The sequence below is a fragment of the Anoplophora glabripennis genome, unplaced genomic scaffold, assembly GCF_000390285.2.
Source record: "Anoplophora glabripennis isolate ALB-LARVAE unplaced genomic scaffold, Agla_2.0 scaffold31, whole genome shotgun sequence".
Taxonomy (NCBI): Eukaryota; Metazoa; Arthropoda; class Insecta; order Coleoptera; family Cerambycidae; genus Anoplophora; species Anoplophora glabripennis.
The window spans coordinates 1,881,383-1,903,962 of NW_019416897.1; the positions used below are offsets into that span (position 1 = coordinate 1,881,383).

Sequence of the window (22,580 nt, forward strand, 5' to 3'; positions counted from 1 at the left end):
TTAAAGCTGTTTTTTCTCAGAGATAGTGTTGTCTCAAAAAAAAATTATGCCTAAATTGTTTCAAAAAGATTGAATATACTACCAAAAGAATAATAAAACATTAATACTAATTTTTACTTCTTATTTTTGGTAAGTGAAACGTCTGCAAATTTCGTCGGTAGAACATTGCAACGCCCTGTTTGTATCAAGAAGTCTCGACATCTACATTTTTCATTATGTTTCTCTTTGATGTAATTATCGGGAATCGGATTATGCAACAAACGTGCAACACAATAGGCGTATTAACCGTTTCTGTCAGGGAGGATATTCGGTCCATCGGACGTAAATGATCACATAATAAAGCCGAACGCAAATGGTACAGGGTGAAACAAATTTGTTTTAGGTGTAGACTGCTTTATTATGTCACCATAAGGAGCAAGCTAGTATAAATATGTTCGTTTATATCGCTTGCTGGGACCATGTTAAATTGCGCAATTAGCATTTTAAACAAAATTGTGATACAATTAGATGTATGACAACTTTAATGTACGAAAAAATATATATAATATATAAGTACACTGGTGCTGTTATTGTTTTTCCTTGTCCCATCTCGATAGAAAAAATACAATCAATTTAAAATAGGTCCTTCTTTAGATTTAGGAAACAGCAACAAAAAATATGAAAAACCGCAAATATTTTGGAAACCCTAAGAACTAAGCTTTAACATACTTTAATCAAACTCAAAATAAATTTTTATTTGTATCTTTAACATAGTTCCATTTTAAAAATTGCATTATCAGTGACTTGGTTGGCTTTTGATGCTATGTTGAAAATTCAGAATTACCAACGGGCATTGCCAAAATTTTAGTTATCCTGTGTTCGACTGGTACTCAGAGGCTAATAAGAAGTACATAGGTGAGACATACAACTCAGAAGAACTAGATAAGTACATCATGTACTGTGACATAAACAACTTGTACATCGCAGCGATGTCTCCTACTTTTCTATCCGAGGGATTCAAGTGGGTACCGGTCGATCAATTCTATAACTTGAAGTCCACAGTATTTTAAAATTCAACCAATCGGCTTGACTACGAAAATATATACGAAAACAGGCGACTACCGAATTTGAGAAAATTTTCTACAAATTAATGAACAACGCGGTTTTTGGCAAAACAATGGGGAATGTACGGAAACATAAGGACGTTCAACTGGTGAAACAGTTGGAGGGTCGGTAAGGGGCGTAAAGATTGTACGTATGGATGCGGCCTGTTTAATCTACGAATTCACGGACACTGACGTTTATGAGGATATGAAGAAAGACGTACATTTATTCGATGTCAGGAGATATTCGGTAACCATAATGACAAGAGGATACTAAGTTGCATTGCTACAGATTCCGTTCCGTGGGGATATAATTTCCAACAAGCAGTGATTTGTTCGGCCACTGTAATGGAATTATGAGCAAATAAATACTTGGTACAGTAAAGGTTGACATAATTCGTCTTTTTAGAAAAAATCGTGATTACCAACCGTACATACGCACTCTTCTATCAGGTCCCTTAATGGGTGGAACGAAAGGCTGAAAATAAAACCCACACTATTAAACCCACCAGTTTATTAATAATTTTACATATGAAATATCAGTGATTATGAAATATATTAACAATATCATAAGTTTTTTAAAAATATGTACAGTAATATATTAATTGTACAAATATAAAATTACTTTAAGTTAATATCCTAATAAAAATAATATAGATACCAACACATATGTATCAGCTGTTATATATACAGGGTAGATAAAAGAAAAAGACGATATAATGGGTAGTAAAATGTCTCATTCCTTTCAGAAAAGTATAAATAACTACTGTAAAAAGTATGATTTTTGCAATATTCTTGTAGTAAATCAGTTTAAAGGCAGGTTTTCTACAAGTAGAGTTAAAAGTGAAGATTTGGTAAGCTTTCATTATATTTCCAACTTAGTTAATATAATTTGAGAAAAATCACGGGTTAATTTGTGATTCTACTAATTCTCCATTCCTTTTCCAAAAACCGGCATTCAATGAAAGCTTAACCTCTAATTATTTTGGTAATATTTACAGAGAATTCCCTATTTTTCCCTGAAACCTAATCTAGAATAAAAATGACTGGATATTGACACACAGACGCACTCACATTTCAAATATTTCAGTCACACCAAGACAATCATCAACTATTACTCTAAGGCTTTACAAAAATATCATTATTTAACAATATGAAAATATGTACCTATATTTGGAATAATGCAGTAACAACCGTTTACAACATTTTTCTAACACTAAATAGGTTACAAGACGTATGAGTCATAAATAAAGCGCTATCAGAAAATGTACAGGCGGCACAGAGTGTTCGAAGACTAGAACTTTTTTCGTTTTGTATATAACAGGGTGTTCAGTGACGTAAAAACTGCATATGTCCATTTTTAATAGTAAATCCATAATTTTTTATGGAAATAATGATCTGACCGTTCTAATATTTTACTTAATAATGGCAATAGAGCATATATACGAGTACACAATTATGAGTATGGAAAATCCGATGTAAACGCCCATCTCAGTTACTATTAGTGATACAAATAAGTGAAATTTAACATATTACTATTGAGACACATTTTTTGATCATATTTCCGTTACTATCAAAGGTAGACCCATTAAATTTTATATCTCTGTAATCCTAGGAGAGCGAAAACAAAATACACATACAGTGTGTTTCATAAGTAATGGGTCACGTCACAGAGCAACAGTGGATTCTAAACATTAAAATTTGGTCAACCCCACCATAGTCCAAAATTTGATATTAGTCATGCGGGTGTAATTTTTTCGAAAATTTACAATTTTTGATATCGATTTCAAATTTAGTACCAAAGGGTTTTGGTGGTGCTAAATTTATGAGTTATCTTATGGTACAGATGGGAATGACGGTAATTTAGACCTCTTAACTGAAAAATACAATACCCTGTAGAAATCCTTATCTTTAATCGTTTTCTAGATATTTGCATTAGAAAAATTAATACAGGCTACCATTTATCTTACCAATTTTTTTTTCACGTAAGCTGTAAAGGAGCTACAAATTCAATTTTCAAATTTGGACCAGTAGGTTACGAATTTTATTTTAGAACCAAATTCATGGAGTAGAATCTGCCAGTTTGTGTCAAGTTATTCCAGTTTTGTAATTAATTTTATATTAATATGCCTATGTTCGAAAATCCATAAACCTACACACATTTCAGATCCTTGAACAGGTAAAGGTAGTGTCATGCGTTGGGTACCACATTTTACCGACCTAAATCCTCTTGATTTATTTTGGTTATTTAGGAGGATTCCATTAGCATTCGAGCTGCATTATGGAAAAAATTCAAAACGCAATGACTTGTTTGTGAAATTACTTTCCTATTTTTGAATTTAGAATAAACCTGTGTTCAAAGGAAAGGTAAGGCATTAATCAAGAAAATTCAATCAGGTCAGGGAAACCTGGTGACCAACCTATGTCACTTCCCCTACCAGTGTAACAATTTGGATTGGTAGGGGGATAAACAGTAGTTTGTATATTGATTTTTTAAAATGTAAATATCTCAGAAATGGTTAAAGATATGGCTTTCCAGGTACGAGGTTTTACAGTAAAGATGTCCAAATTAATGTCTTTTTAAAGACCAAAGGTACCAGAGTCGGCATTTTTTTTTTCACGAAATATGCTTTAAACTGTTAAATGACTATAATTATCTTAATATCTGTTTTTGGTTAAATCGTATATACCACTTTAATGTCTACAATCCACTCTTGCTTTGTAACTCAAGTAATGAGCGACAGAACAAATCAACAAATAATCAGCCGACGATTTATTACCTTTGTTCTATCTGATCTTTAAATTTGACCTCTAAGTCATGCCTCATCCTGCATATTTAGAATACTGCACAAATTTGAGCTCAAATACAGGAAGTAACAGCGAAGTTGCAATGAACTTTCAGGACTGTTTCCTCTCATCAGAACAAAGAAAAAGAGATAAGAGGAATATTTTTTGTTGAAACGAGCTAGCCTTCAGAGAGTCAAACACACTTTTTGATACATTGCTCAGGAAACATTGAAAATATAAGGTTCGAAACTGGTGCAGTGCTGTAGCTTCCTGCATGTAAAATTTTCACAAAAAATAACTAATGGCGTCGGAATTGAAGGCCCTCTGAAGGGTTGCAACTGTCAGAGAAAAGTTATTGGACTTGCACCATCTTCAATGGGAGCTTTTGTACCTCTTGAGCTTTTCTCGTACAGTGTATAAGTAAAAGTATAAAGACCATGACAAAGTTAGGAACTCATCAACAGCGAACCATAGTTGGTGAGGGTTAGTGATTTAATCAAGGGACTGCACCAATTTGGACGCCTATATTTTCAATGGTTCTAGCCTATATTTTCAATGGTTCTAGAATAATTGATCAAAGACTATGTTTGACGTCCAGTCTTTGGACGATCATGAATCATTAGGAATAATTTAGGAACAAAAAACGTTATTCTTGAATTTGTTTTTGTTCCAAATACTTCGTCGCAGCAGTTACACTTTCCGTCTTCCAAGTCACTTAAAAACTTCCAAAAACCATTACGTTGAAAATGTTTTTTTTGTTTAATTACTTGTTTCATTCACTCATTTGATTTTCTCTTTCTACAATAGCCCCCCAAAATAAAAGTTTTTTCCCATTTCAGAATTTAAGCATAAATGACACAAATCCGACTAGATCTGCGCAACACCCCGTGCGAGAGCGAGTTACCCCAAGTACTAAATTAATAGTGAGCAAACTTTCATTTCCTTACACAAAGGCTGCAAGAGTTATAGTACGTTCTAATTAAAAATAAATAACAGGGGAATGCCGAACGCCGGTCTCGCGGAATCGACACCGACGTTCGTTTTCCATATAAAAAAAAACACAATGTACAGAGTAAATTCCATAACTAAGGGCCTACTTAACCTGAGCCGTGCTACTTCATACGGTTAAGGACGAAATCCGCGGTGACGACGAGCCCCTTCTGGTACGGGCTCTCCTTCAGCAATTGGGACAGCCTCATGGCTTCCTGGCAGTGCTGCTTCGCCAGGAATTGGGTCTGCTCCAACCCCCTGGACTTGTGGACCAGCTCGAACGCCTTCTCGACATCTCCCGGCTCTTGAAACCTCCTCATTATCATGGGGTTTAGTTCAGGGTACTGTAATTCAAGAGAAGCAATGGATATGCGGAGTGACCACTTAATGGTTAATTAGTACAGCTGCCCAGAATGTTTTGGGCAATGCTAACATCAAAGAATTATCACCTTTTCGCAAGCAAAGAGGACGGGAGCCGTAGCCAAGCCTAACTTCAAGTCGGTAGCCGTCGGTTTCCCCATGGCTTCGGCTGAAGAAACGAAATCTAACAGGTCGTCGACTAGTTGGAAAGCAAGTCCCAAGTTTCGACCATACTGATAAGAGATGTCTGACAGCTGCTCCTCAGCACCAGCGAGTATTGATACCTGGAGGTTTCATCGATCGTTAATACGGTCTTAGAATAATATAGGCCCAGAAATAGACCCCTGAGGCACATTATCCCTAACAAAGAAAAATACTTACTGATTTTAGAGAATTGGCCATGAGGGAAGCCGTTTTCCTGTAGGTTTTTGTTAAGTAATGGGCGAATCTTTCGTTCTCCGTCTCCTTGGAGCCCAACTGCATGAATTCGCCTTGAACTAGGTCTGTTACTACCTGTGAAAATTAAAAAAAAGTCTCGAAAAACTTAGAATAAGGAAACAAATGACTTAATGAGCTGCATTAATAACTTTTACCTGGCTAAGAACCGATGTGACGTCATTGTTGCGTAATCTGGCTATCATCATCGAAGCTACGGCTAAAATAAAATCGCCTGCCATGGTAACCTGCAACAAGGAATATTCCTTAATTTTACTACCCCTTCAAATTGGCGACAATGTCAAATGATTGTTCAACAATCAAAAATTTTCAACCATGCATGAATTTAATTATTTTTTTATAAGATCATACTTGATACTTTTTCCATAGATTAAACAATCTATAAACATTTCGAGTTATACACTCAGCAAAAAAATTAAGGGAGCAGAAACTTTTTTATTGTTATTCTTTGACACACTAAATTTTTAGTTGTACACTCCATAATAAAATTATAATTATAATCGAGCAATTCTAAAATAATGTTTAATAGACTCGTAAACTTTCAGCCATAAATTAGTTGCATTGAAAGTCTCCCCCTCCCTGCCCCTCCTATACAGGAACAGTGGCACACCTGGATATAGTCAGAGGTCAATTCGATCGTTGTATTGCATTATATCTGCTAAACAGTTACGTATTCTATTATGCCTATATGTATGTCGTTATACAACTCTGTAAGTTACATTTCGAGTGAAAGCGCTGTTTGCTTTTCCAACTAACGCGAAAAAATTCAGCGTTGTAGTTCGGGGGTCGCGTAAGAGTTCTGACAAAAAAAAATCCATAAAAAATTAACAAATTGCAATTCACTGTTGTCGATGTCGACATCCTGAACGAATTTGATTCTTTTTTGAAACCAATTTTTTTATATAAATTTTAAAAAATATAATAGTTTGATACTGGGTATTTACGTCATATTTCAGGAAATCAATGGTTTAAATCTAAAGCATTGATTTTGAAGACAACTTCTTGGAATATAGAGAAATATATCTTGTTTTTAATTTAAATTATTTTTTATTCTCGATGTAGACTGATTCTACTAATTAAAAGCAAAAAGAAACAATAACTGTTACCTAGAAACGCTCAAAGAGTTGTATTTTATAACAAATACATTTTTTTCTGAAATAAGAGAATTTTATTTTTAATTTAATTAAATTTAATTTTTTTTATTTTATTTTCGATTTTTGCAACTATGTGGTAGATTAAATATTTAAAACAATTCGAGAATAGACCGATTTTATCAATAGAAAATATTTTTCAACTAATGATATTATGGGAAACAACTACTCTGCGGACTACAGCCCTGCCCAGCATTGACTTGTGTAATTCGTCAGTGGAATCATCAGATATAGACCAGTTTCGCACTAATTAGTTCTTATCAGTATGATTTCATATTTACCAACCCATATCGACTTTTTCAGGTATAAGTTATCCATTTTCTGGCACTACTCCCGTACTATGAGGATAAGAATGTCCACGCACGTAATCATATCAGCTTAAACAGGCGAGAATGTAATGCGGCGTGATTATTTAATAGCTTGTATACTAGCGTCTGCTGAAATAAGTATAAAACAGAACTTTTGCGGAAGTAATTATTGTTACATAGCCGAAGGCTAGCGACTGGCAATTTCAATGGGACACGTTCGACATCTGGTCGCAGGTTGTTTTATAATAATTGATCTCATCTTAGGTCATCATACCCTGGCTCCATTCATTTAATTGGCGATTTTAATTACTCACTACCACACGGGTCGCAAGATTACAGTAAGCAATTAATATTGTCAATTTTTCTATTTCTAGAGTACAACCACTTCATGAATATTATGACGTTCTAAAATGTAGGGCTTTTGTGACAATCTCTGAAGGGTGATTCCTTTCGACCAAGTAAATAAAAAACAATAGTAATATTTTTCCTTAAAACAATCATTAAAGCCTCCATGATCCTTTAAAGACGGGATATGACACAAAGTGTTGATTGATGAAAGGAAAAGATGGTACATAACAGGGAAATCCAATGTAAATAAGTATATCATTGTACCAATGTATTCCCAAGAGACGTCTTTCTGGTCATATTCATTCCACAACATGGCTTGATAAGTCAAAGAGCAACAATGACCAATTTACTTGTACCAATTAAATATATTTCAGATGTCTTGGACTACCAAGGACAATTTGACATGTACAAGAACTCCTGAAGACGTTTTGTAGCAAAAGTCATTCAATGCTCTTATCAAGGTTTGGTTTCGGTTGTGTGTTACAGTCACTATATAAATCCTATTTCATGGATTGGTCCCAATAAGTAGCATACAATGCTACCAGTCTGGATATTTTTATCTCAGGAGTACCTCAGAGGTCTAATCTCGGTCCACCTGCATTTTTGCTATTTGAATTGAAATTTACAATCGCAATTAGTTAAATTCATGGGTACCGCCTAGCCGGGCCGGGTCTTGGCCGGTGGATTTCGATCTGCCGAGTCAAGCATCACGGACTTGGGCTGGAATTTGGATGGGTGACCTAAGGCAGGCTCGGGGACGTGGCTGTGGCAGCCTACCAAGAGACCTGGGTCGCCCAACATTTGCCGCACGCGTGTGGTCCCCGATAAATGGTAATAAGGACAGAGCAAGAAATCTCTGCAACTCAAGACCATGCTATCATACATAAACTGTACGAGACTTTGCTACCAAGCCACCTGCGTAGTAAATAGGATGGTTTGAAGAAAAGTACTCGAGTAATGAAGGAGGGTGTACAAGGGGCCTAAAAAGGCCTAAGTGCCGCGGTGAAAGACAATTCCACCACACCTCCGACATACATACATACATAGTTAAATTCATAGAATGGTGTAATGTCAATAATCTGTTATCACATTAAAGACATATAGTACGGTTAGGAGGAGGCTTGTAATAAATGGTTAATCTTCACTGAGGCCCACCACAGGACCACGATTGCTACTTAGGCATTGAAGGCACGTCTTCAGTTTGCGCGATTACATATAAATTGCACCTGATGGTCGGGAAAGGGTGTGGAGAAGACAAACTGAACGATATTCAGATTGCACCATCTCTGAATGAGCATCTTTTAAAGGAGGTTCTGTTATGGTGTGGACGGGCATTTCTGCGATCGCACGTACCGACCACATATTTGTGGATAATGGAGTTTTGAACGCCCGCAGATATGTGGAAGATATTCTTCAAGAAGATGTCGTTCCATTTTCGTATATTATTGGATATGACTTCGTTTTAATACACGACAACGCACGAATCGTAACTGAATATTTAAACGAGGTCGGTATTCGTAGACTTGATTGGGCTGCATGTAGCCCGGACTTTAACCCAATTGAACATCATTGGGATGAACTTGAGAGGGCTATTCGTCGTCGACTTTAAAAGCTAAGACTGGTCATTCAAGAAGAATGCGAAGCAATTCCCCAAATACGCTTCAAAAATTTAGTTGACTCAATGTCACGAAGGTTGAATGCTGCAATTGAGACTCGAGGAGGACATACACGCTATTAACAATAACCAGGAAGGCCATTAAAAATACCCATCATAATTTTTTAGACATAAGAAAAAAGTGTATTTATGTTCCGTATGTGTTATTGTTTTAATTAAATTAAATTTTGTCTTAAATTTTTTTTTTCTTAGTTATTCGTTGCAACTTGAATTGATAATGAATGGTTCTTTTATGAAATACTTTAGGGTGGCCAATTTTTTTGAAGATGAGTATTAATCGAGACTTAATATATTGTCTTTAATTATTGTAATTATTAAATCACTGCATTTAGATACAATTTTCACTAGAATAACCAGATAAACCAATACTTGTCCAACTCCATAGCACACCATACGCCATACTGCCATCCACCACGCCACAGTGACGAGAGACAATACATCTGGATATGAAAAAGGGTGGGATCACCCAGTAATGAGGACATTTACTATGATTTAGGTACAAGCGCACCAAATACGAGTTTACGTGAAGAATTTATTTAAGTCTGCCCAATATTGAGTGAAAATGTACTCAATTGATTCACTCACACCGGTTTTTTTACAGTGTATTTGGTTTGCCAGGTAATGATGCAGGTAATCTAAGTTCGCCTACTTTCCAAATTTGAGCTACATATCTCAAAAACTGTGAGAGATAGATAGAAAAAACAGAAAAAATATTGAAACTTCAATATCCTGTGTCATGGTAACGAAACATTTACGAATATATGTTTATATGAACTTTTTTGTTTAAAATCATGCGCAGATTGACTCCCCTGTAACATCCTGTATATTACTCTGTACTGGTCATGAGTCATGAGTCATTGTATTAAAAATATTGGAACAATTTCAGAAGTAAACAAAAAAATCTTATGAATTTTCGGATTGTCCACCTTTAGTCCGATCAAATTAGACCAAAAATAAGAGATACAATTACAACAAGCTGAAAGTGAGTAAAATTGTTTAAAACATAATTGAAAATAAAATTAAAATTCCTCGTCGTTCCGGTACTCGGAAAAAAATTTACTCGAGGTCAAAGGTAAAAAAAATGGGCTTTTCGCGATTTTCAGCTAAACGGTACGTTTTATTATAAAATTACCTCTGACAAAAATTGTAGATCATAAAATTATCTATAAAAAATGTATCAATACTTTGTTTCCTAAGAGCCACCGTTTCTGAGATATAACGATTCAAAAAGTTGTAAAAGTTGTAATCGTCATATGACGCCACGTATATACATCTCTGAAGCTGTAATATAAGTAAACATATTTTTCCATAGGTGATTGTAACTTACACTTAAAATATAAAATATACCTAAGTATAACTATGAGAATATCAGGTAAAATGAAACCCAACCCCTTAAAAACTACCTGCTTAGATTAAGTATCGATATGTATGTTTCGTTAAAAACACTGGAAATAAAAAACAAGTGCAATTAGCTTGTCTTCCTCCAACCTGAGTTGCTGCTCATCGACATCTTTTTCGGGTATACATATTACCAAGTTCAAGTGTGGCTTGGTTATTAGCTAGCCCCAAAAGACTGGGGTTGGAAGTTGGTCGACAATACATTAGAACCAATTCAGACTGTATTTTTTGCAACTATAAAAAGGGATGCAGTGCTAAATGTGGTTGCAAAAAAGTTGTACTGTTTTGTTCTCTGGCATGTACAAATTGTCAAGGCCGGTCGTGTTCTAATGTTGAATCAGCAACAGTAGAGGATTCGTCTGATACCAACGAGGAGATATGCGATACATCACTATTGACTCAATTTACTTGCACCCAGAATGAAGAAGAAGAAGATCAAGAAGAAGTATTTGAAGGTTATGAATCAGACGAATAAATTTTTACAACTTTTTGAATCGTTATATCTCACAAACGGTGGCTCTTAGGAAAAAGTATTGATAATAATTATAGATAATATTATGATCTACAATTTTTGTCTTAGGTAATTTTATGATAAAATTGAAAATCGCGAAAAACCCATTTTTTTTACCTTTGACCTCGAGTAAATTTTTTACAACTTTACTCACTTTCAGCTTGTTGTAAATTTGTGTATCTTTGAATGTCTAGATTGACCGGACTACTTTATCAGATTCTGTATTTAGAAACGTTCCACTATGTGCAACAGATCGTAAACAACAAGAAAGTTTTTTCCTTACTAATTATTATTATTATTATCTACCATTATTACAAAACGTTCGATGTATAAAGATTCCACGAAGTGAATTAGAAGGTGCTTGAGCAATGCCAAACATTTCTTAAATTAACAAATGAACCTATTGCACCGACAGAAATGAATCGGATTAACGATTGCATCAAACAAACACAAAAAAGGACCATTATGCACAACCTGTCGCTTTTTTGGCGTTCGCGCGCACAAATTAATAACTGGGTTAGTAGTGCCTCCTCGTTAGTTCGGTGGTGGCGAAAGTAAGTTGCGAGTCGCGATTGTTTCGCTACAATCCCGGCGGCATTGCCCAACCGACATGAGCTCAGTGGTTTCGACGACCTCGACCGAGCGTCTTCGTTTCGGAAAAAATGCGACGATTTTCTCAAATGGTGATATAACAGTCGTTACGACAGAGCAACTGAAGGACTGGGGTTCGAGATTAGGAAGAATGTCAAGGGCCCGTCGTTATGAAGATGACCTTTGTCGCACTGAATTGAATGTGAAAACGAATCTATTAGAGAAGCTTCTAAGATATAAGAGATAATCCTACAAAGATGTAGCAACCAAACGACTGTGGCAGCTATGAATCCTAGCAAACAATTTCTTATTTGAACATTTAGAACCACTACTATTGTACAGTGTGTCCCCGGATGGGGTATCGCACTCTTGTAAACTTTTTTATTACTCATTTTTCGAGAAAAAGTTAATCTTAACAAAAAGTGTTGTTTATCTTGGAAAGCCATGGGCTTTTATTTGGTTTGCAGGCTAACATTGCAGTTGTTAATGGTAGAACAATTTTTTAGGTAAATACATTTTTTTAATAAATAAACAACATATTTCGATCACTCGAAAAAGTTAAGGGAATAAATACACACTAAAAAAATCGGTGTGAGTGAAAATAATAAAGGTTCGGAGTGAATCAATTGAGGGAAATAATTAAGTACTTATATCTTCACTCAATATTGGGCATTTTGATCATTTTGCTCATTTCTAATTATATTTAAACTAAAACTAAAAATATAGGTACACCTTAAATAAATTCTTCACGTAAACTCGTGTTTGGTGCACTTGTACCTAAATCAGAGCAAATGTCCTCATTTCTTATTGTGAATGATCTCACCCTTTTTCATATCTAGGTTATCTCATGACCGTGGCGTGGTGGATGGCTGTATGGCATATGACGTGCTTTGGAGTTGGACAAGTATCGGTTTATCTGGTTATTCTAGTGAAAATTGTATTTAAATGCAGTGATTTAATTACAATAATTAAAGACATTAAGTCTCGAATAATATTTGGTTAAATAAACGGACAGTTAAATTGTTATCTATAATTACGTATTTGTAACGTAGGTTATAGCAATATATTTATCCGATCAGTGAACCAATCGAGACATAAATTATTGTCTTTAAAGCAAATCTGTGTTGAAACCACCATGACTGTTTAGTAGTTTATGACAATGATATTTAAATTAATATTTCAAGAATATATAAAGTGGTGCAAAACCACACCAAACGTTAATAATATGGAAGAATTTATTAAGTAAGTTGTACACATTAGTAGACCTAATTTCAAATAACATGACTTTTACCCAAAAATTATACAAATTTAATAAATAACAAAAAAGTTATTACAAAATATACTATTAAAAAATATAGATTTTGAGAAATTATTTTTACAATATCTCTCCTAAATTTGAAAGTTCTTCATTTGTAAAACACGCTGTATAGCGTCTAATTAATTTCAACATTGTATAACCTAATTAATCATTTATAAGTGATTTATTTTTGCATTTAGTTAAGTAAAAACCCGGCCTGAATAAAAAATGACTCAATAATAGTTAAATTTAAATCATATTAGAGAAAAAGTCAACTCTAAATTGGTTTTTTATACTCAGAATATAGTCAAGTCACTCAATCGATAGTTAGCAGTAACTCGGATTTGAGTAAAACTCACTCTATTCTCTAAATAGTTTCACTCAGTTGTACTCATATTAATTGAGTGAAAATTTTACTCAATCAGGTGTGGACAGAAATTGATACATTATTGACTAAAATTGAGTGAAATTTGAGTCAAATTTTTTTACACTGTATAATCTTCTTTTCTTCGTTTGTGATTTTTTAACCAAAATTATAAAAAAACTGCGTTGAATGCTGCGAACAATTTCAGTTAAGTATCTTATAAGACATATCGTAAAATCCTTTCTTTAAATTCTAGCTTTGATACTAATCTCGTGGCAAACGTAACTTACTTGCTTAATTCATGTTTACGAAACGATTTAAGTAATTTGTATTAATATTTGTTTGAGATGTGGTAAACCTAAAAATGTAAAACGTATATATCATCACGTGAAGGTCAGTTTACATCTCTAACCTCAATTGCAATCTACTAAAACATTGGGATTGGACCAGTGGTATGAAAGACATGCTTTTACATATAAAATACCATTTGGAATGGGAATATAAAGCTAACACGTTTGTTCTTTATTGTTGTTGGCATCCTCAGTAGCAACTCTGCAAATGTTTCGCCGCGAATGAGACAATTTCCGTACATTAGTATTAAGTAGTAGGAATCTATTAACTCTGAGAAGGTGAGTAAAAATAAATATCTTGCACATATGGTGCATAAACATTTGTCCGTCACTATGTAACTATTAAAAAGATATACTTATAAAATTAAATTTAAGAGAAATTGAGGAGCGTCCTTTCCCAATCCAAAAACTGGGATAATCTAAATAATTCAAAACCCAGACATTTTATCGCAAGCAACAGTATAACTGAAAAGACAAAGGAAGACTATTGAATATATAAATAAGTAGGTATTTATACTATATTTTATCTAACATTTATTAAAGCTTAATATCACAAAAGAATTGTTTCTAGTAAGTTACACTGAGACCCCAACGTTGGGTAAAACAACAAACTTCATTTGAACAGATCGATATAAAGTACAACGTTCAACAGATTTTGTAAAAAAAATATTATTCGTGAAGAAATGTAATCATTTAACAAATAATTGAAATTTATGAAACAATTTTTAGTGATGTTAGGTAATTTTTTAAATGTATTCAACGCTTATTGTCAATTTTAGTTATTTACTAGGTATTCTACAACTTTAATACTTATTTCTATTTTAAGTATTTCATATCGTACATTTTGCAACAAGAAATGAATATGTTGCTTTTTTGTGACCTGCTTGTTTTACGGTGACTACGGGCGCTACCCTTTCTACTGTCAGTTCTACGGTTGCAGACCAATTGCCCATGAGCTATGCTAGTGGTGGTACTGGGTGATTCACTATATTTTGATCCGCCATTAACCTTTTTGTTTTTAGAGTTATAAAAAAATGTGAAATATGAAAGTTGCACGAAAATAATAGTACAAAAACAAATGAAGTCCAAACAAAATGGTCGCGGATGTTAACTTTGTTAATTTAAATGGAACACCCTGTATATTTTTACATATTTGGATAGAACGTTCCATGTCGAGCATAGTCATATAGGGTTTGTTGGGTTCATCTCTAACAATAAGCAAGATACTATTAAAAAACGAAAAGAAGATTTTTTATTAAAAAAACAAGATATCTTGTAATAGTTAGACCTCTTTCAGGGATTTCTGTCTTTTTTCCAATTACATAATGATTTTAGTTGTAATATATTTTGACACATCGGACATTGATATGGTACAAAATGCCTATAGGTATATGGTAGGCAGTGACAGTGACAGGTAATTTCATGACAACATTCTTATTGTTTGACAGTTTGTATTATTATTTAATTAAAAAAGTAAAGTTCTTCTCCATACTCTATTTTGATTCCTAATAATATTTCAATTTTCTACTTCTGTGTAACCCATTTTTAATTAAATAATCATACACACTGCCAATCAAAAACAATGTTATCATGACATTACTAACTGTCATTGTCACGACATACCATATAACATTGTCCATAAGTTATTAGTCCTCGTAGCGTAATTAGTGAGATTTTGTTAAAATATCTATACGCATTTTGGACCGTATCAATGTCTGATACGTCAAAATATATTACAATTAAATCTGTAAATCCTTACGTAATTGGAAAAAGACAGAAATGCCTGAAGGAGGTCTAATAATTACAAGATGTCTTATTTTCTTAATAAAAAACCTTATTTTCGCTATTTAATACTATCTCGCTTATTGTCAGAGATGGACCTAACATATCCTATATGACTATGGTCGACAAGGAACGTTCTATCCAAATATGTAAAAATATACAGAGTGTTCCATTTAAATTAACAAAGTTAACATCCGCGGCCATTTTGTTTGGACTTCATTTGTATCTGTACTATCATTTTCGAAAACTTCATAAAAATTCGTGCAACTTCCGTATTTCACATTTTTTATAATTCTAAAAACAAAAAAGTTAATGGGGGGGGGGGGGTCAAAATATAGTGAATCACCCTGTAAAGGTTCAAGCACGAAAAAAATATTTCGTCTCGAGCTATACATACTATTTTTGTATTCATATAATTTTATAATCAATTTAATTCAGAATTAATTATAGTGCAAAATTTCATTTTCGTCCTAAGAAACGAAAATAGCATGTTCGACTTAAAAGAGAAAAAGTATAACATACGTGTTTAGTTATTGCAGTTGTGTTAGTTGCCATATGTTAAGCAGGTTTGTGGTTTATTATCATGATTTGATATTTTAATCTAAAAGTAGGTAGCCTTAAATGCGACCAATAAGTTGGCCAATTATACGAATTGCGCACGATAATTTCTTCAACAACTTATTCGGTCGAAAGTTGTTAAGTATGTACAAGCCATTTTAGACAACATTCATTAAATTATACGAAACGCAAATAACTTTTTTCAAAAAACCGAGGTATTCTGTGGTATACCCAGGTGTTCCCCCAACAAAGTTTTTGCTATTAAACCCACGTAAATTTGCAAGTGAATTCCGGCATAATTTTAAAAACATATATATTTATGTACTGAATAATTCAATTATATGTGGACAAAGAAAACAAAGACGATACCACAGAGTTTTGCATTATTTATTATTTTCAAAGTTTAGCGACCAAACAATTAGATTATCTTCTATCGAAATGTTATCTCAAAGGCGGAATTAGTATGCTGGACATTGAACAATTTGAATGATTATTCAGTTAAAGTACATAAAAATACGAATATCTTAAACGTTTATCAGATTCTCTTCTGGACATATAAATAACATATCTGAGGCCTTAACAACTTCCTATAGTTGATGTCGGCATAATAATTCAAAAATACTATTAATCGTCTTTGTATGAAAGTAAATTACAGAGAAAAATGTATATAGAATTTTGTGGTTTTGATGGTTTTTCTATAAAAAAAAAACAAATTCATCTTTGAACCATGGAACAGTTCATACTATAGGACGTATTTGAAGAAGTGACTTTAGGCTTTCTGGGCGTGCACGTACACAAGATGCACAGGGTCGGTTTCCACTTATGGTTAATTTTCTCGAAAACACAAGCATTTAGACCATCAGTTACTTAATAAAAGTTTCTCATTTTCGTGTCCTCTATCGCACTTATTTCAGAAATATTTAATGATGTACATAACTTTTGTTTTTTATAAATGGTACGTACTAATTTCGAATATCTTTTCATCACATTTTTAATTTTGAATATACTTTATTACATTATATTTCTTTAAATTTTGTTTGAAATTCCTTTTTTACAAAAATTTTAATTGATCATGCACTAATTTTTATTTATTTTGTCTTTCCTTTCTCAATTTCAACCATTTACTGTACTTCTATTGGTCACACTTATTCAACTTATAATTTATTTCTTTAAAATCAATTTTACTAATTTTATTTTCCCAAATTTACCTTTCCCTTTGATATTTTTAAAATCTTTGGCTCAATTCATTATATTAAATACATACGTACATACTTGTATATGTATAAAAATGTTTAAAATAAATATTAATAAACACACGTATAAAAAAACTGGCGAAAAGAATTTAATTTGATTTAATTTTCATGCTGATTGCGTGTAACCTACCATTTGATATAGTAAATAATAAAATATTTCAGTGGAAATTACTATATCGGACCAGCTTAGAAGTAGATTATTTAATTATGCAAATATTACATCAGTAGATGTCGACCGGTCGTTCTCTTCAGATTAAGATATTTTATCACCGCCGCGAATAAGTTTCGTTGAAACAAGGGTAGAAACATACCTGATGATGCGATCTATAATGGATCCCATCCAGATTGTGGAACCGATGGTATAGTGTTTACGAAGATAGTTGAAACCATATAAAAACTAAAAGTCGGCATCTCTTTATTGTGCAAGTCGGCATCTCTTGATTAATAAAGAGATGACATTTTAGGTCCTTGGAATATAGAATTATGAGCAATTTTTGTCGTTAGTCAACTTGTGCAGAACCAATCGTGCACACACTTTTCGGTAGCCCAAATATTAGGCCAAAATGCGATAAACTTATGTTTTTGATATGTTCAATTCCAATTCCATTAATCTCAATGAAGATTTTTGCTGATCTCTGATAAATTCACACACAGATTTGATGAAATCTGCGGTGATCACGGATTTCGATTGAGCAACATGTTGCATCATTTTTCAAACCGCGTATAATACCTACTCATGAACTCCGCAACGGGATAAACAATCAACACCATAAGCTTGGTTCATCAATAGAAACATTTCGGTAAAAGTTTTACCAAGTTTAAAACAAAACTTAATATTAGCTTTTTATTCGATACTCTTTTTTGTACCGATGACACAAACATACTGTCACTTCAACCGCAATAACTCCGCTTCTATTCGTCCAAATGTTACGAAATTTTGAAAGTCCATCAGTGAAGGATCTACCTTCCCGACAATTGCCAATAGATGGCCTCACTAGAAGTACCTATTTTTGAAAAGTCCTGTTTAAGTTGGAAGGCACCTTGTAGATCTGTATTATTTTTGAAAAACACATTACCTATTGTATTATTTATGAACAGCACTTGGAAAAATTATGAAATTCCCAGTAACATATCGGTTTTTCCGTATCACTGAATCATTAATAGGCAGTGATATGACCGAGATATTAATGTATCATCAGGGAAATACGGCATTAAAATAAAAATTGCGGAGAGTAACGGATGGAGTATTAACGAGACGTCCTTGTTTGTATACTAATTTTCATTAAAACTATTTAGCAATAAATTCACATACAGGGTGATTCGCGTAAATGTCAGAGATCAAGATGTTGACAAATCGGAAACTTATCTATGTACAGAAAATGAAATAAAAAAAAAATAAATATTCTTGAATGCTCGTAATTCTTTAAGGATATCATTTTAGACATCCTGTGGTGGATTCAGAATTTTAATCGTGAAATTAGAGCCTATTTGGGTGCAGAATATGTACCGCGTTGGATAAACCAAAAAGAAAATTTCTGAAAAGTCTCACACCAATGAATTTCCTTGTCAGTAAACGCGAAGTGCTTGGTATAGGCTCAAGTTATTGACAGTGACCAAGACTTATTGTTAGTGTAAGCCACAAACATAATTCGTGAGCATTTGCGAACATCTTAATTGCCGATTATAAAAGTGTCAGCAATGAAACGGACAAATCTTCAAACTTTCTTATTAAGAATCATTATATTTTTTATGATTTTAAACAAACTATGTCGATAGGCGACGACGCATCCGTATAGGGGACTCTCACGTATGTGCTCTTTATTTCACTGCGTTCTTTATACACGTATATTTTTATTCAAATAAATCACCCTATATGCTAAGAAAATTCAAAGGAAATTACAGATATACTAATTGAAAACACATAGGCTAAAATTATACAAATACATAGTTCATGCTGAATTTGATACGAAATTTTATAATTGATATGTTACCAAAAATTACCGAGAGACAAAAATGAAGAAACGTCATTTGTCTCAAGAGAATCGAGATGTCAGGATGTAAATTTTAGGTCCTTTGTACTAAGGCCACCCTGTCACAGGTCCCGCGGATTTATATTCTCCAGGCGAGCCAAAACTACGGTGACGTCCTAATTAATATTTTCTAATCACCTCGATCGGCGATTGAAGAGTTCCTGAATGCTTGCAAAATCCCTCGCTTGGTGTATTTATGATTGATGCACGTGTTCAAATGTATTTCAGGCATGTCCCACGCTGTCTATTTTTAGAATTATGTAACAGGTATACGGACGTTAATGAAGTTAATTTGAATTTAAAAATTTTAACATTTAAGTCGGTTCACGATTCGGCATGTCGGCACTCATTTGCATGTAAGAGCACATCTTGATTGGGCTTTTACTTCATCTATTTGTCGAGGTAAATACGCTTAATATAAGTGATTATGCCGTCTAAAATAGCCGCATGTCGAAGAAAAATACATATTTAAATAGATTTAGGTTCAATCTTATCGAAAACTGAAATGTATGTACAAAATGATAGGTGTATGCTTTTGTGGAAATGTCTACTCATCCAGTGCTGGACTTTTTCTTATTTATACACGCTGTCTCCTAAAAAACTCAGTAAGCCATAACTCCGTCATTTATAGTCTGGTTTTAAGGGGGCGATTTAGTATGTATATTTTTACCGTGTAACAGAGCTTCAGATGAGGACACAAATCATCGAAGAAAATAACATAATTGAATATTATTATTTATCAATGTATTTGCAATGGTTCCCGCTAGTGAGTGAGATAAATTTCAATGCTCATGAGAACAGAAGAATAATTTAAATAAATGCCAAAGTACCTCAATTTTAACCATACTGTTAGTCTGTCAATATATTGCTTTTACGACGGAACTAGGTCAGGCACAATAACCAAACTACTTCACTGACTAGAACGGACACCTAGGATCATTTGTATTTAATTTTCAGATTAATATTTATTAATAATTCTATAATTTGTGTCCTCGAGTAACATTTTACACACGACTGTATTATTTTAACAAATTTTTTCAGATTGTTGTTTACGGAGATCCCTTCTGTTTTGCTTAAAAATAAAAAAAGAGCTTTCGAGACAAATGACCTTCACAGTACTAAAGACGATAGTGCGACTTATAGTCAGTAAAAATTTGAATTTTTTTTGTTTAATTTTTTTTCCCGTTATTTTATCATCTTCTAGGTTGGAAAAAATCTCGATTCTGAAAATTTCAAATCGATATTTTAATTCCTAAAGGTCACTCATAATTATTTTAATTTTCAAAGTAGTGTAGGTAGGTACCTATGTTTTCAAGCGACCTCTAAAAAATAAATATCAACAAACTAACAATTTTTTTTCATTGACACGAGAACGAAACACTTAATAAATGTCTCGAGGCAAAATTTACTACCGCACTGTGAGTATCAAATATTTATAATTTTTTAATTTTTTTAAAATTTTTTATTTTTTAGAGGTCGCTCAACTCTGAAAATTAAAATAATTATGAGTGACCTTTAGAAATTAAAATATCGATTTGAAATTTTCAGAATCGAGATTTTTTTCAACCTAGAAAATGATAAAATAACGGGGAAAAAATTAAACAAAAAAATTCAATTTTTGACGATTTTGGAAATTTTTAAAAATCTTGAGCGACCTTTAAAAACATTTTTTTGAGCTGATTTTTTGAGGGGGCTCTTAAAACATGATAAACTAACATATTTTTACAAGAGACACGAAAAAAAATCGTTTTTTTTTTGGTCCACCCCACTATACATATTATTCTCTAAACGTAATTAGTAGCAAGTTTCTATATATTTTAGTAATTAGGCAGTGTTTTTTAAATTAATACGACTCACCAAAGTAAAAAAATAATTCAAGTTATATAATTTTTACTGAAAATAACAGGTAATTTATGTGTCCGATTGTTAACGTGAAAATATAATCAATAGACTGTTGACTATTCCTGTTATACGTTTTTTAAGCTTTTAAAGAAAACACTACATGGAATTTTAGAAATTATATCTGCTTTTATAATAAAGGAATGGTAATTCTAAGATTGTTTAAGCTTATTAACTAAAAATTATTGCCTAATTAATAAAAAATTATTATTGTCCTCGTTAATCTATTAATGATTAATAAAATCTTTACCCTCTTTCCTTATAAGACTGTATGTACACAAATTGGAGCCGTTCCTGAACAATCGGGCGCGAGGCCTGTTAAAATATCGGTCCAGCGTAAATTATTATTAAACAACACACCTTGAAGCGTTGGCCGCTAGAGCTAGAGCAGCACTTGCCGGGGTCCCGTTTCGTGACTCACGCTGGGCGATATTTTTTGTACAAAATCCCGTCCTTAGCAAACAAAAAATTATGTGAAATGGCTTTAAATACACTATAGAGTGAGCCTATTGGAGCGCATTTATTATTTTTTTGAAACGCGATAGTCAGCTTTTTTCAAATGGCAATATAGTTTTTTTTATTTAATATTGTGCAGATTTCTATTCTGAATTCAACGATGTATATAAAGTTTACTTGTGTGAAAAATGTATTACAGAAAAAGTGTGAAAATATTAGTCAATACCGCGCCCGATCGCTTAATTGACAACAAACATATTTTGACTAATCATGTATCCTGGAAAACAAAAAATAATACAACAAAGCTAGTAAATGTCACTTTAGCGTTCGTGTCCGATCGCTTAATTGACAACAAACATATTTTGACTAATCATGTATGCTGGAAAACAAAAAATAATACATAAAACCAGTAAATGTCACTTTAGCGTTCGTGTCCCTTTTTTTACGCATTATACTCTTTCTGTGTCATTTACAGTGGGTTATTTATTGAAATAAGCTCAACAGTGCAAAATATCACTAATAATCAATTAACGGACATGATTTAGGTATACTTTCGGTGTAATAAAAATCGTGGTGCATGGGTCCGCCTTTACAGAGAACTATTCCCTCACAGAGAAGTTCCAGAAACACGTAGATTTGAAGACTATGGTGCTTTTAAGAAACCAAAGCGAGAAGAACGCCAATTTAATTAAAACATCGAGTTCAATGTTCTTCTTAAGATTTAAGAAAATCCAAGAACTTCCATTCGAGAAATTTCTAATAATATTAGAGCATCAAAGAGAACTGTACATCCAGTATTGAAAAAGTACAAATTCAACCCATACATTCCTCAAAAAGTACAGGCATTAGAGGAAAACGATAGAGAGCGACAGCTACAATTTATTTCTTTAGTTGTTTTGTGTTTGTTGTTCTTCGTTTAATGTGTTTTGTGTTT

At 33.2% G+C, this 22,580-nt stretch overlaps 1 protein-coding gene across 1 annotated transcript in view; it reads right to left on the reverse strand.

The window, feature by feature from the left end:
• Positions 1-1,675: 1,675 nt before the first annotated feature.
• Positions 1,676-22,580, reverse strand: part of LOC108905730 (decaprenyl-diphosphate synthase subunit 1) — a 105,159-nt gene continuing 84,254 nt past the window's right edge. The window contains exons 5-8 of the mRNA XM_018708732.2: positions 5,813-5,902; positions 5,601-5,732; positions 5,309-5,503; positions 1,676-5,203 (exon numbers count right to left, since the gene is read on the reverse strand). Of these exons, the coding sequence (XP_018564248.1) occupies positions 4,982-5,203; positions 5,309-5,503; positions 5,601-5,732; positions 5,813-5,902 (639 nt within the window). The 3' untranslated portion in view covers positions 1,676-4,981. The remainder of the gene's footprint in view (positions 5,204-5,308; positions 5,504-5,600; positions 5,733-5,812; positions 5,903-22,580) is intronic.